The sequence below is a fragment of the Catharus ustulatus genome, chromosome 6, assembly GCF_009819885.2.
Source record: "Catharus ustulatus isolate bCatUst1 chromosome 6, bCatUst1.pri.v2, whole genome shotgun sequence".
Lineage (NCBI taxonomy): Eukaryota > Metazoa > Chordata > Aves > Passeriformes > Turdidae > Catharus > Catharus ustulatus.
In genome coordinates, this window is record NC_046226.1 from 2701588 (window position 1) to 2716441 (window position 14854).

General features: G+C 45.9%; 1 protein-coding gene across 1 annotated transcript in view; it reads right to left on the reverse strand.

The window, feature by feature from the left end:
* Nucleotides 1–527: 527 nt before the first annotated feature.
* DDHD1 (DDHD domain containing 1) overlaps nucleotides 528–14854 on the reverse strand; it is a 65415-nt gene continuing 51088 nt past the window's right edge. The window contains exons 7-12 of the mRNA XM_033063576.2: nucleotides 13822–14084; nucleotides 12449–12524; nucleotides 8588–8737; nucleotides 7108–7360; nucleotides 3783–3962; nucleotides 528–1613 (exon numbers count right to left, since the gene is read on the reverse strand). Of these exons, the coding sequence (XP_032919467.1) occupies nucleotides 1432–1613; nucleotides 3783–3962; nucleotides 7108–7360; nucleotides 8588–8737; nucleotides 12449–12524; nucleotides 13822–14084 (1104 nt within the window). The 3' untranslated portion in view covers nucleotides 528–1431. The remainder of the gene's footprint in view (nucleotides 1614–3782; nucleotides 3963–7107; nucleotides 7361–8587; nucleotides 8738–12448; nucleotides 12525–13821; nucleotides 14085–14854) is intronic.

Sequence of the window (14854 nt, forward strand, 5' to 3'; positions counted from 1 at the left end):
AGGAGCAGCCCAAATAAATATAATTTGGGAGAAGAGCCACCCTCTCCCCCCAGACAGGGAACTCTGATGCTGCCACATCTGTGCACATTGAGAACACAGCTCAGCACCAGCACAGCCTTTCCTGCTGTTTTAACTGAAATTTGGGCTCTGCAGCTCCCACATGTGCCATCCAGATCACAAATACCTCAGGCAGAGGCAGCTCTGAGGGCAAATATCCAACAGTGACCCTCCAGTGTTTTATTTGGAGATGATTCCCTTTCATCCCAAAACTTCCCTCTTGACTTCTGCATTAGTTTCAGATACAAACCTCCTCTAAATGTTGGTATTCTCAGGCCTCACCAAGTGTATTTTATGGTGCTGTCTCCTCTCCCCCTGCACATAAATATACACATCCATATGTTTTTATACAAACACACACATGTATGGATTTCATTATGGTAAACAAAGGACAGCTGGATCCTCTGCAAACCAATCCAATGGGCCTGAAAAAGCAAAGGCACTTACCTCTGAGAAGAACTTGACTGATGTCATTTGTGTGAAACCACAAAGATTTATTTTTAATGAAAAAATACTTAAAGTGTGCCACAGTGTCCATATATTCATTTGAATAGTAGTACAAAGATATGTATTTCTGAGAAAAAAGTCTTAACACTGTAGAAAATAAACGTGGTTCTTAAATTATGTCAAAAGAAACCAGTAAAAAAGTAATGTTTTATACACTGGAATAAAATGAAACGATTAGAGAGAATAATAAATTATAATTACAGTATTTCAAATATTTGCCTCATGCCTTTTTTTTCCTTTTTTTTTTTTGTTTTTCTCTTCAGCATTAGTTTCTAAATGTGTCAGGTAGGATAGGCCCTCAGAAGCCAGCAGTCAGGATGGGCTTCCAGTGTGGGGATAATTGGATGTGGAGCTGAATAAAGTCCTGGAAAAATGACACAGGGTACATAAAACATCAGCACATGGCAGGTTTAGGTTTGTACTGAACATGTATTTTTTTTTTTTTGTTAATGGAAATCAAATTAAGTTTGGTTTGTTGTTGTTGTGTTTTTTTTTTTTTTTTTTAAATCCACTAATTTTTTTTTAATAGTTTAATGAACTAAACAGCAATTATGGTCATTAACAAGGATGTCACCCAAGCACAACTGCCCACGGGATGCTACAATTCTGTCTTGGCTCTCTGTACAGTCCATGTTGACAGCAATTTGGAATCCTTTCAGGTCTAATTCAGCACTGCAAAACGTTGAAAACTATAAAGTGCTTTGAAATACAAATAACCTCTTCTCTTTAGAAATAGGAAAAAAACCCCCCCAAACATGCACTTAAACCTGAAACCTCCATGCCCACAGGTCCTGCAGCTCTGCAGTCAAAACATCCACTTTGTGCCATTGGTTTGGAAAGTTTCCTCTCCTGCCCCCAGCCAAAAATTCACAGAGTGTCTAAATTGGATTTGTCAGTCTCTTCTTGGTCTTGTTTGTACATGAAGGTGAGGAGGAAAAGGGCAATATCCAGAGATGACCAGTAAGCAGTGTGGGATGTGACTGCAGACCAGTATCTGCTCTCCACCAGACCTTCCCTGAGCTCAAAGTCGATCCTGTGCTCCAGTTCCACTGGAAAATCAACAAGGAAAGGACAAGGAGAGGAACAAGAGGGGGGTTAGAGCTGCAAAAAACACCAGAGAGCTTCGGGTTCTGCTTCTGGCACTCAACTACAACAAGATTTAATAATATAGAAATACATTTTAATGCACCTCATGCATTTAGAACAAACCTAAGAGTGGTGCTGAGTTCAGTTAAAAAAAAAAAAAAAAGGTTAGAGAGGTTTTTCTCAAAGGTTTTTCCCAACCTGAATGATTCTGTGATTCTCAGCTTGAGAAAAGACAGGTTTTTTTTTTCAAGCAGCTGTTTGCCTTATTGTAACTCTATAAATATATTTATTTATACTTGTTATGATAACTACAGAGAAATTTCCAGCAAATGCTGAGGCCCCACTAGGAAACTTTCTGAAATAAATGGATTTTTTGCATTTTTATTGTCTATACAAGGAGGCTACACCCAATACTACAAACCCTTCCTGCACAGTTGTCCCTCCACAGCTCTGCCCTTTCAATATCCTGATTATTCCAAGTATTTTTCAGCAGTTCCCCTTTTATTTCAATGGCTGCTTTGATTAATGCCACATCCAAAGCAATCACCACTGCATTTTAACTGGGCCAACATTAACCTATTGCTGGGGCACTTCAGCGGGCAGAAAACCTCCACGAGGAGCAATAAAATAAAAAGGACAAAAAAACCCTAAAAGCCTGCTGAGCTACAAAAGCCAAACCCCCAGACTGAGTCAAAAATGCAGCCATTTATCACAGGCAGTTTGAAGGAATTTGAATTCTTGGCTCAGAAGAAGAGGGAGAGGGAGCATCGCTCCGGCAGACGCGGCGCGGATCTCCTGCTTCCCCAGGAGCTCTGCCCCACTCTGCAGCGAGCACAGGCAGCCAGGAACCTTGGAACACCAGCAGACAACCAGAGTCATTTCCAAGAAGGAGAGTTTATCCAAAAAAACCCCGGTGGCTGTGCAGGAAGGGCTCTCTGAGAGGCCGTTCCGGGAGCTTGGGCAGGAGCCAAAGGGCAGCACAGCCCTCTGTGAGCACAGCCCTTGGTGGGGATTGCATCATTCAGCTCCCAGCCCTGCTCCACCTTCTCCTTCTATGGAGCAGGGATGGGTTTGCAGCACAGAGGGATGTGGGATCCATGCAGGAAGCTCCCCCAGAAGGACCCCCTTGGCAGCTGGGTGATGTTCCCTGTGCTGCTTCTCTGCTTCCCTCACGTCTAACCCCAAGTTTCCTGCCCCCAAACACTGACTCAGACAGGTTATCTGCTGCAATTAGTATGAACACACAGCAATCCATCATGTGAATGCTGTCACAGGACACTTGTGACTCCTTGGATTGCAAAAAAAAATTTAAAAAAAAATCCCTGTGTCCTGCAGCAGTGCCAAGGGGCAGCTCAGAAATAAATCCAAGGATGAATTTCCTGACAGGATGTACCTATGCTTTTCAAAAAAACCCAGCTGCTAAAATTGCACTTTCTGTTCTGAGCAGTTCAGATCAGGACAACGGCAGCTTCTGTTTCCAGTTGTACGTGTCCTAAAATCCAGAGTGCTCCAGAATGGGAAATGTGTGGGGGAGCTGGGAGTTTGGGAGGAAAAAAAGGGTTTGAACTGTCAGAGGGCAGGGTTTGTTGGATACTGGGAAGGAATTCCTGGCTGTGAGGGTGGGGAGGGACTGGGATGGAATTCCCAGAGAAGCTGTGACTGCCCCTGGATCCCTGGAAGTGTCCAAGGCCAGGCTGGACAGGGCTTGGAGCAGCCTGGGATGGTGGAAGGTGTCCCTGCCATGGCAGGGGTGGGGTGGGATGGGATTTATGGGATGGGATGGATGGGATGGGATTGATGGGATGGGATTGATGGGATGGGATTGATGGGATGGGATTGATGGGATGGGCTTTAAGGTCCCTTCCAATCCAACCCAGGAACAGATTGACAAATCCCAGAATGGTTTGGGTTGGAATGGACTTTAAAAATCACCCAGTCCCACCCCTGCCATGGCCAGGGACACCTTCCTCTACCCCAGACTGTTCCAAGCCTTGTCCAAGTTGGCCTTGACATCCACCATTGATTACTTTATGGCAAACCCACCACAGCAAATCCTTTCATGAGCACTTTTGGCATTTCCAGCCCTCCCACCCCTCTCTTGTTTCCCTGGACCCACGGGATCCATCACTCACCTGTGGGTTCGAGGAACCCCGAGCTGCTGTGGGGCAAAGGTGGGGTCCCAACAGTGGTGGCCTTCTTGTCATCCCCCTCAGATCCATCCTTTCCTGCCTCCATGGTCTGGGGGGTGGCACTGGACCGGCCAAACCTGGAGAAGAGCATCCCACCGAGGCCCTTCCCAATGCTTGCAGCTCCTGCAGCCAGCACAGAGAGGAAAAAAAACAGCCCAGGATGCATCAATCAAACTGCAAATTAAAGTCACTGCAAATTAAAGCCACTGCAAATTAAAGTCCCTGCAAATTAAAGCCACTGCAGCACAGTTAATTAGAGCTGAGGGATGGGAAACACTCTGGTGCTTTCCAAGGGTGGGAATATCTGACTGGAGTGGGCTCTGTTTATCCCCAAACTCATCTCATGGACAAAAGCTGTAATTTGGAAGCTGTTTTTAAGGGAAACACAAAAAAGCAGCATGAAATGCATCTGCAGAGAGAAATCTGCTACTTTGAAGGGTATGTTGTGATTGCTCTTTCATCAATTCTAAGACAAAAAAGCTTTCTAATAACATTGGTGCTTTCTGCACTTAAAAATCCCATTAGCACATTGAAGACATTTCTTTTAATTTATTTTATTAAGGGTCCACTGCCCTAACAGACCTTTAAAACTGTTACATCATCCTTTAAAAGGGCTATTTTGGCTGCTCAGGAAGAGGAATATAAAAGTTAAGAGTGGTTTGGTCATGTTTTATCCCGACTCTGCTGCCACCTCATGGACAAGACATTAAAGTTACTCCAGAACCCCCCCAAAAAGCCACTCTGCTCTGAAATACCACATATCTCTACTTGAGGACAAACTGCTTTTATAGTCTTATTTGATTGGGAAGACTCCTGGCATGAGGATTCTCCCAAATCCCACACAGAGAGCTAAAGAAAAGCCTTGAGTCAACAAAAACTGCAAGTGCATGATCAAGTATAAGCTCCAGTGAAGGGAATTTAAGCTCACTTAAACCAGGGCTTATTTTGACTCAGAAAGCCAGAAAGGAGCAGACTTTATATTAAACCAGCCTGAATTTCCTATTGTAGAACCATGAGTTAAAGGTAATTCTAATGGGTTATATGGTGTGATTTTTCTGCTATTTGCCAATACCAGAAAATGGAATCAAAGACAAGCTTCAATTTAATTTTTTTTTCCTATGAAGCAGAGTGGAAACTGTTAAATCACTGGGATGTTACTTCAATAAGGCAGACAAAAATAAGGCAGCAATTGCATGAACTGCATCATCTGCCCCAAGCTTTGACTCCAATGCACATAAACTGATTTTTATTTCCAAGTAAATGTCAGCTGGGGTTAAACCAAGCCACACACCTACAGAACTCACTGAAACCACCCTCTGCCAGTGAGGATGGATGATCTCCAGAGGTCACTTCCAACCTCAGCCACTCCCTGATTCTGTGCAAGGGACAGGAATCATGGACTGGTTCAGGTTGGAAGGGATCTTAAAGCTCATCCAGTTTCAATTCCCTGCCATGAGCAGATTCACCTTTCACTGTCCCAGGCTGCTCCAAGCCCTGTCCAGCCTGGCCTGGGACACTTCCAGGGATCCAGGGGCAGCCACAGCTGCTCTGTGCCACAGCCTCCCCACCCTCACAGGAAAGAATTTCCAATTCCCAATCTCCCATCCATCCCTGCCCTCTGGCAGTGAAGCCATTCCCTGTGTCCTGTCCCTCCATCCCTTGTCCCCAGTCCCTCTCCAGCTCTCCTGGAGCCCCTTTAGGTCCTGGAAGGGGCTCTGAGCTCTCCCTGGATCCTTCTCCAGGTGAGCACCCCCAGCTCTCCCATCCCATCTCCAGAGCTGAGTTTCCTTAGGGCTGTATCCCCATCCCAGGAAGCAGCAAAGCTCCCCAAGGATCTCCCATCCCCAGTCTGGGGACATTACCTAAAATGCTGGATAGCCCATGTCCAGTCTGGGGACATTACCAAAATGCTGGATATCCCATTCCCAGTCTGGGGACACCCATAATGCTGGATATCCCAGCCTGGGGACAGAGGGGACATTATCCAAGATGTTGGATCTCCCATCCCCAGCCCAAGGATATTACCCAGGATGCAGGATCCCCCATCCCCACCCCAAGGACCCTACCCAGGATGCAGGATCCCCCATCCCCAGCCCAGAAACCCTACCCAGGATGCAGGATCTCCTATTCCCACCCCAAGGACCCTAACCAGGATGCTGGATATCTCATTTCCAGTCTGGGGACATTGCTCAGGATGCAGGATCTCCAATCCCCACCCCAAGGACATTACCCAGGATGCAGGATCCCCCATCCCCAGTCCAGAAATCCCACCCAGGATGCAGGATCCCTCATCCTCACCCCAGAACCCCTACCCAGGATGCAGGATTCCCCATTCCCACCCCACAGGATGCAGGATCTCCCATCTCCACCCCAGAAACCCTACCCAGGATGCAGGATATCTCATTTCCAGTCTGGGGACATTATCCAGGATGCAGGATCCCCCATCCTCACCCCAAGGACATTACCCAGGATGCAGAATATCTCATTTCCAGTCTGGGGACATTGCCCAGGATTGCTGCATCTCCCATCCCCACCCCAAGGACCCTACCCAGGATGCTGCATCACTCATCCCAAGCCCAAGGACCCTACCCAAAATACTTGAAATCCCATTCCCAGCTTGGGGACATTACCCCAAATGCTGGATATCCCAGCCTGGGGACAGAGGGGACATTGCTCAAAATGCTGGATCTCCCATCCCCAGCCCAGAAACCCTACCCAGGATGCAGGATATCTCATTTCCAGTCTGGGGACATTGCCCAGGATTGCTGCATCCCCCATCCTGACCCCAAGGACCCTACCCAGGATGCAGGATCTCCCATCCCCAGCCCAGAACCCCTACCCAGGATGCAGGATCCCCCATCCTGACCCCAAGGACATTACCCAGGATGCAGGATTCCCCATTCCCACCCCACAGGATGCAGGATCTCCCATCTCCTCCCCAGAAACCCTACCCAGGATGCAGGATATCTCATTTCCAGTCTGGGGACATTATCCAGGATGCAGGATCTCCCATCCCCACCCCAGGGACATCACCCAGGATGCAGGATATCCCATTTCCAGTCTGGGGACATTGCCCAGGATGCAGAATCTCCCATCCCCACCCCACAGGATGCAGGATCCCCCATCCTGACCCCAAGGACCCTACCCAGGATGCAGGATCCCCCATCCTGACCCCAAGGACCCTACCCAGGATGCAGGATCCCCCATCCTGACCCCAGAACTCCTACCCAGGATGCAGGATCTCCCATCCCCAGCCCAGAACCCCTACCCAGGATGCTGGCTTTGCCAATGTTGGTGATGGACTCGCCGTAGTGGCGCCGCACCAGCACCGGGGACGTGGTGGGGCTGGGCGCTGCCGAGGCGCTCTCGGGCTCGGGGGCTGAGGTAGCTTCTTTGCTGGGGTTCAGGAAACTTGGCTTCATGTGTTCATAGGGGAGGGGATTGGCTGTGTTGTACCAGTGGATCTGCACGGGTGAGATGTTGCTGTAGTGTTTCAGGATTAAGGGTTCTAATCTGTAGGCCTGGAAAAGGGGAATTTGGAGTGAGCATCAAAAAATTTTAACAAATCACTTTTCCTTCCCATCCTGAACTCTCTCCAACCTCAAATGCAGAATATTTGTCCTAAGCAAAGCCTGGAAGGTGACACAGTGGTGGTGTTATGGTGTGATTCCCTTTTAGTGAATAATTAAATTTCACTTTTAGTTTTGCAGCCTGGCAGATCTATCAGCTCACACTTCCTTGTGAACTCGTTTTTGCACATCCCTGCAACACCTGGGTTACAACACTGGCACTACATGTTGTTACCAACACACAGGTGGTTTTACTTGGAGAACAAACTTCATGTCAAGTTAAGATAATTCTAACACAATAAAGAGGAATTGGCTGTGCAAACGTTTTGTTGATCCCTGTGCAAACCATGAGTTATGTTTATTTTCAAAATATTTTTCCTATTGAGTATTTATTTCTCTTTGTCCACTTAGATGTAGAAAAGCATCCTGCACTTCTTTATTTTAGAACCAAGTGAAGTTTCTTTTTGCAGAGTGGAACCAATTGTCCCTGACAATCCAGGAAAATTCTGGAGTAGCTGCAGCTGAACGTGACCATGTTTGGACTGAAGTCTGAATATACTTAAATTCAGCTACTTTAAATAGCAAAGTATCCCCAAACTGCTGTTCCATATCAAATTCCAAATCAAATTTGCATCAGAGAAGTTACCAAGGGGATGCAGATCAAAGGTTCAGAATCTGATTTGGTTACACCAACACTGGCTGCTGTGGAGTGAGGAAAAGGCAAAGCCACACAAATAATCCTCTCCCAAATAACACCAACAAACTTCTACTTTTAGGGTCCTTTGGGAAAAGAACCCCAGTCTTTTTTTTCCTATTTTATCTTGTAAACTGCTTGTGAAGCCTTTTTAAAACATCTTTGGACAGATGATGTTTTAATAGAAGCTGGGAAGTTAAACACAAAATCTTTGTGAGCAAGGAGTATTTATTCGGGAAAAAAAATCAGAATAATCCCAAATTTTATGCTTATTACTACGAAAAGAGAAGCAAAATACCTGTTATTTACAGCAATTATTTACAGAAAATTTGATTCTACAGTTCCAAACCCCAAACCCATTGTACAAGAACCATTAACAAACAACCCTCTGCTGTGTGTTGACTCACACTCTTTGAAGATCCCACACTATCCCAGAGCTTAAAACCAGGCAAGGTAGGATCTTGAGGCCGCAATTGAAGACTCACCACGGGATCTGTGGGGTGGAAGATGTTTAATAACCTGTTGCAGATGGTTCTGGGCAGGATGTGGTCCTGGCTGCCGCTGGTTCCAGGGCGGATCCCACGCAAGGCCAGGAACACTGCCAGGGGGGACCCCATACAGAAGAAATTCTCAACCTGGGGAGAGATTTCATCCTGGGTAAATAAGGATGGAAATGATGCTTCCCAGCATGGGTTTGGATGCTCTCTGCACCTTTTTTTAACTCAAAGTTTTGGTGGGTTCTTCTGAACATCATGACATCAATAAATTAAACTTGGCTGCATGTTGGGGTGTTAAACCAAAAATCAAGCTGGGTGTTTGCAATCCTTTCCAGTGATGGAAAGGATGGAGCAGGAAGAGTTTGGGAGACACTAAAGAAATGAGTCTGACTTTTCCTGATTTTCCCAAACCTGCCACACCTCCCCATTCTGATCCTGACCAAGCTGTCCATGATTTTCCTGCTGGTGTTAAGTGAACAGCACGGTGTTTGTCACCAGTGCCACCACATCCTGAACCTGAACCTGCATTTTGGGGTCATTACAACCATCCAAGGTCAGGATTCAACACTGACCCCCCACCAGCAACCCTCAGACATCACCTCCTAAACCATCAAATGGAAAAAGACATTTCCCTAAGCCAAAATCACCTTTCAACCTTTATCTTCTTACTTGGAAAATTAATGTTGCCATTGTCAGATGCTCAGCCAGCAAGAGAAATTACTGAATTCTTGGTAAATGTGAGATCCTTGGAATGCCATGTGCCTTCTCTGTATGTCAGCACATGGAATGAGGAATAATGGTCCTTTTCATCATTTGGATTCCAGTGCTGCACAAAACATTCCTCCTCCTCCTCTGTCTTGGCACTGGTACCACATCCCTCCCTTCCAAAAGAAGTCCCAACTCGATGGAAAAAGATAAAAAACTAGACTTTCAGCATGGTTATTGCATGGTCTGTCATTAAAATTGTCACCTGGTGCAAGGCTCCTTTCCTTCCTTCAGTTTTACACAGATCTTGTGTTTTGGCAGCTTGGACAAAAAGCTTTTTCATCTTCAAACACAACAGAAAGAGACATTCCCAGTGCAATCCTTTAGAAATTGAATAAGTAACCCCTAACCCTGCCCACCTGATATGTCCCTGCCAAGCATCTGAAAGGCACAATTATGGTTTTTCTGCTTTAGGGAGGAATCAGACAGTGCCTGCCAGCTTGGAGAGCACTCAAAAGAGACTGGGAAAAGCCTCAAAAGGTGACTGGTTCCAGTGGTTACACAGTGTGTGGCTTTTGTCCCACTGCTGTCCCATCATTTCTATGGATAAAGTGCTGGAGTCCCCATCCCTGCAGGGATTTAATGTGGATGTGGCACTTGGGGACGTGGTTTAGTGGTGGACAGATCTTTTCCAACCTTAATTCTTCCATTCTAAAGCCCAAATCCTTTAATTAAACTGTCAGTGCTGGTGCAAGGTGGCTGAAAATCAGGCTGCTGTATTATAAAATCTACTGGGAATAGAAGATCTAAATCTTTCTAGAAAATATTTGTAAATTTTGGTGTTTCTCCTGGAGTGAGGAGAATGTTCAACAACACAGGAGACATGTTTACAAAATGCCCTTTGAGAGCAGAACTCCTCTCCTGGTTATGATTCATAAACACAAGACTTAATGAATTTATTTGTATTTTAAGCAGAAGCTCAGCCAAGTACTCATCCATTCAACTTAGCACTGCAGCATTTTCATAAATAAGTGAAAAAAAAAAGCTGAATGAGTCAACAGAAGGGAGGCAGCAGAGCCCTTCTGTGCTGGGCACAGAGGAATGTGAGGAGCAGGCTGGACCTTCCTGCAGGAGCTGCTGAGGAGCCCTGAGGTCTTTTGGGCCAGGACATTGCAGGGCCAGATTTAAATGGATTTCCATGTCAGTGCTAAGGAGCAACTGAGGCACATCCAGCTCTCCTCTTCCCATGACTGAAATAAAAATCTTCCCATCCTGCAATAAAAAATTTCCTATTTTCACACACCAGAGGCAGGGAGGGGTTGGTGTCACACTATTCCCCATGTCCCCATGTTCTTCAGCTTTTCATCCTTCAACTCCTCTTCCAAGGCTGGTGGGGAGAGGGCTGTGATTCTGAATCTTAAATTTACAATGGGGTGCTGGCTCTGCTTTTAACCCCCACAGCTCCTGCTGGTTGAGCAGGCAATAATTCCATTATCTCATCTGAGAACCAGAGCAAAAGGGACAAAGATCCCTCCCCCTCAAGTTCCCACTCTGGTGCCTTGTCCAATATTTTATTAGGGTACAACACCCCCATATCTTCATGTTTTGTGGGGTTTTTCCTCCCCATGGAGTCAATAATTTCATTTCCTCTAATATTAAGCACAAACCAAGCAAGCTGCTCTATTTCTTCTTGCATTTGTCTTGCCAAAAGCAACTTTTGTGTTTGCTCAACATCAAGCTCAACTCTCCTTCATGTGGCACCAGTGACTCTGTCCCATCCTGGGAACTCTGATTTTTTTTGAGTCCACAGAAGAGCTGACATGAAGAGTCACCCTCAGTGAGCAATCCTATTTCAGACACTGCTGAAATCCTCCCTTGCCATCATTTCCATGGAAAGCTTCTCCCCCTGGAGCTCTGTCTCAAGCCATGGGAGTCACCAGCATGAGGCTTGACAGAAACAAAACATCTCCCTGTCAGTAAGGGCAAGAAAAAGGATGAACTGCAGTGGAAATGTCACCTGAAGATTACAGATCTGCCCCATCTATTTAGGCAGATAAAGTTTATCTAAAGTTTCTTTCCACTTTTCTCCTCTCCATCTAAAAAGCAATTGTCCAAAACCCTTCAGTTTAAACTGAGTGAAGAATAATCTTTCCCACAGCTGGGGGAGGACCAGCCTGACTCCAGCTTCCTTGATGGGAGAGATAATAGCCTGACACAGGCTTTCAAACAGTGATGAAAAAAAAAGGCTGTGACAACATGAATTATGGCTGGTTTCCTCTTTTTTTATGGCTCAACATTGACCTTGGCTTCCAGGAGCCCTTCTGAACTCATAAGGAAAGAAAAATGGCAAGTTAAGAAGCAATAATCCATTTTATTCCCATCTATCATGTCACATTTTTATGGTTTAACACTTCAGGATGGAGTTGAGCAAGGAGAAAGTTGTTGCACATCCCACCCAAGCGCTGGAAAATGCCTTTTCCCAAAGATAAGGAATTCTAGCAATTTGCACAGCTGATTAGCAAGCAATCTGCTTCATGAGATTGAAAGTGTGCTAGCTGTCAGAGCAGAATAATTTGGAAGGAAAATCCACTCCTGGAGGAAATTCAATCAGATTTGCTCAGAGATGTGACATGCTAGAAGGAGTCCCCAAGGAAGATGGATTATTCAATGGAGTGGAAGTGAAACTGTTTAAAATATGTGATTGATGCAATCTGCCAAATGGTTTTTACCTTCCCACAGAATTGTGTGTGTGTATAATAAACCAACTAGGTTTAACATGTATTAAATGCATTTAAAATCTATATATTTACATATAATTTCATACAAACATATATAACAGAATCCCAGAATGGTTTGGGTTGGAAGGGACCTTAAAGCTCAGCTCATTCCAACCCCCTGCCATGAGCAGGGACATCTCCCACCAGACCAGGCTGCTCAAAATTTATTACAAATAACAATAATCTATGAATACAACAACATTTTCACATATATGTGTACACACACTTCATCCAACATCCAAATTATTCTGCCAAAATCATGTCTAGGGACATGGGAAAAATAAAAGTGAGCAGAATGACTCACACTGCAGGTGTATTTTTACAGCAAGCAGGAAAAATTCAGTAGAAACCTCTTAAATATACATACCTTAAATTTTAAGACAGGTGGTTTTGATATGGTGGATGCCTTTAACTCATGCAACCTCTCTTCTATCTCTCTCAACCTGGAAAATAGAGATCTTTCTGAGATCCAATAAAAAATGCAGCTTTAACCTCTCTGATGCAAACAGGCATTCCTGTGGGGTCCAACAGTTCTGTCTGCTGGGAAGAGAGAGTGATGGTGTCAGTATTTCCTGCAGCAGCTCAACTCATTAAGAATCAATGCCTGTCAAATCCTGTTTCTCTGGCCACAGAAGGAATCAATCAATCCATGACAATTCCCCTGTTCACCACCCCAAGCATCTGCCCACCCTCCTTCCTCAGGAGCAGCTGACTCACCTCCTGTTTCCTTGGTGATTTTGCAGCCAAATTTTGTTTTAAAGCCCCCAAAACAACAACAAAACCACAAGAAATTCTGTGTGGAGGTGGAATTTTTAAAGGATGGTGTCCTACCCTTTCAACTCCCATGAATAAAGGTTGTTCACCTGCTTTTCTACTTGGCCTGAATTTAAAAAAAGCAGCTACAAATACAAAGCACACATATGGGTGGGTAAAGCTGCTCCCAGTCCAAATAAATTGCAGAGGTTACAGGATGTCAGGAGTCTATTCTCCATCATTTCACACTGAATTGCTCACAGAAGGGAGAGCCACTCTTTCTGTGCACAAGTGCCAGTGTCAAATGATACTTGGGATTTTTATGTGGAAGCACTTCAGAGGATGCCTAAGGAGCTGGAGTATGAGTGTGAAAATGGCCTTTTCTCCTTGATTACATGTTTGTGACATGCCTGAAGGGGCATCTTATCACTGCAACACTTCATTAGGTTTCTAAACTTCCCTCTTCTCAGAAATCCTGATCTTAGTCCAGCTCTGTAGATGACACAGATATCCTGAGTGAGACACATCCTGATTCCTACCACAGCAGGGCTGCTGCTATTTTAATGCTTCCCAATTCACCAATACTCAGATTGGTTTCAGGAAGGAACCAAAAACTTGTGATTCATCATTTGTCATGTCCCACTTGAGAGACTGAAGTTGCTAATTTTAGATTCCCTAGTAGGTGTCTCACAGCACCACAACATCCCCACCCCTGGAAGTGTTCCAGGCCAGGTTGGATGAGACTTGGCAGCAACCTGGGATGGTGGAAGGTGTTGGAACTGGATGGGGTTGGAACTGGATGATCTTGAAGTTCCCTTCCAACCCAAACCATTCCACGAGCTCCCTGTGCTGTGCTTAGCATTTACCCCAGCCCCAGCAGCAGAACAGCAGCCACCAAAGATAACAGCCCTGGTGGGTGCTGGCAACACCCAGAGGGTGTTATCAGGGGTTGGTTATCTCCTCTGACCCCTGCCAGAGGGGCATTACCGTTGTTTGGTTAGGTACAGCTCCTCCAGCAGACGCCGCTCCTCGTAGCTCATCCAGCTCTCCTCCAGCTCCTCCTCCTCCTTCTGCAGCAGCTGCTCATAGAGCCTGACTGGATTCCAGCCAGTCATGATGTCGTAGGTGATGACACAGCCCAGGGAGTGGGACACGATGGAGACCTTCCCTCCCTTCTCCTCAAACTCGGGGTTGCGGGAGCAGAAGAGCGAGTAGAGCCGGTTCAGCTCCTGCTGCAGCCCCTTCACCAGCTGGGACAGGAGAGTGAGGAGAGAAGCTTTAGTATTGTCCTAGGTTATAATGTGAAGATGTGCCCAAAAGTGTGGATTCTATCACCATCTGCTGAAACCAGCTGGGGCAGTGATCCTGATCTGTGTGGGAGATATCTCCTGTTAATGGGCCAGCTGTTAAAAACCAGGTGGGGCAGTGTAATTTATCTTTTCCAGGACCCATCCTTCCTCCATGGGATATCTCCTGTTCATGGGCCAGCTGTTAAGAACAGGTGGGCAGTGTTATTTATTTTTTCCACAACCCATCCTTCCTCCAGGAGATATCTCCTGTTAATGGGCCATGTGTCACACCAGGTGGGACAGTGTTCTTTTTCTTTTCCAGGACCCATCCTTCCTGCAGGAGGTATCTCCTGTTAATGGGTCATCTGTTGAACCAGCTGGGGCAGTGTTCTTTATCCTTTTCCCCAACCCATCCTCCCTCCAGGAGATCTCTCCTGTTCATGGCCATGGAGTCCCAGTGCAGGACTGATAAAATTCCATCATCCCATTGGGAGATGCTGCACCCAGGGGGAGGAGCCAAACCTTTCCTACCTGGATAAAATCTGAGATTTGGAGCACCAAAGCTGCCCTTACCCATTGGTTTCCAGAGGACAAGAGCTCCCAGACCTTTCTACAGCATCACCACTTCAACAAGAGCATTTCATCTGTGCTGCTACCACCCCCCTAACCAGCAGGGTGTCAGGTTGTATTCTGAACTCTGTCAGTTGTTTTCTTTTGTACTACTGCATGTA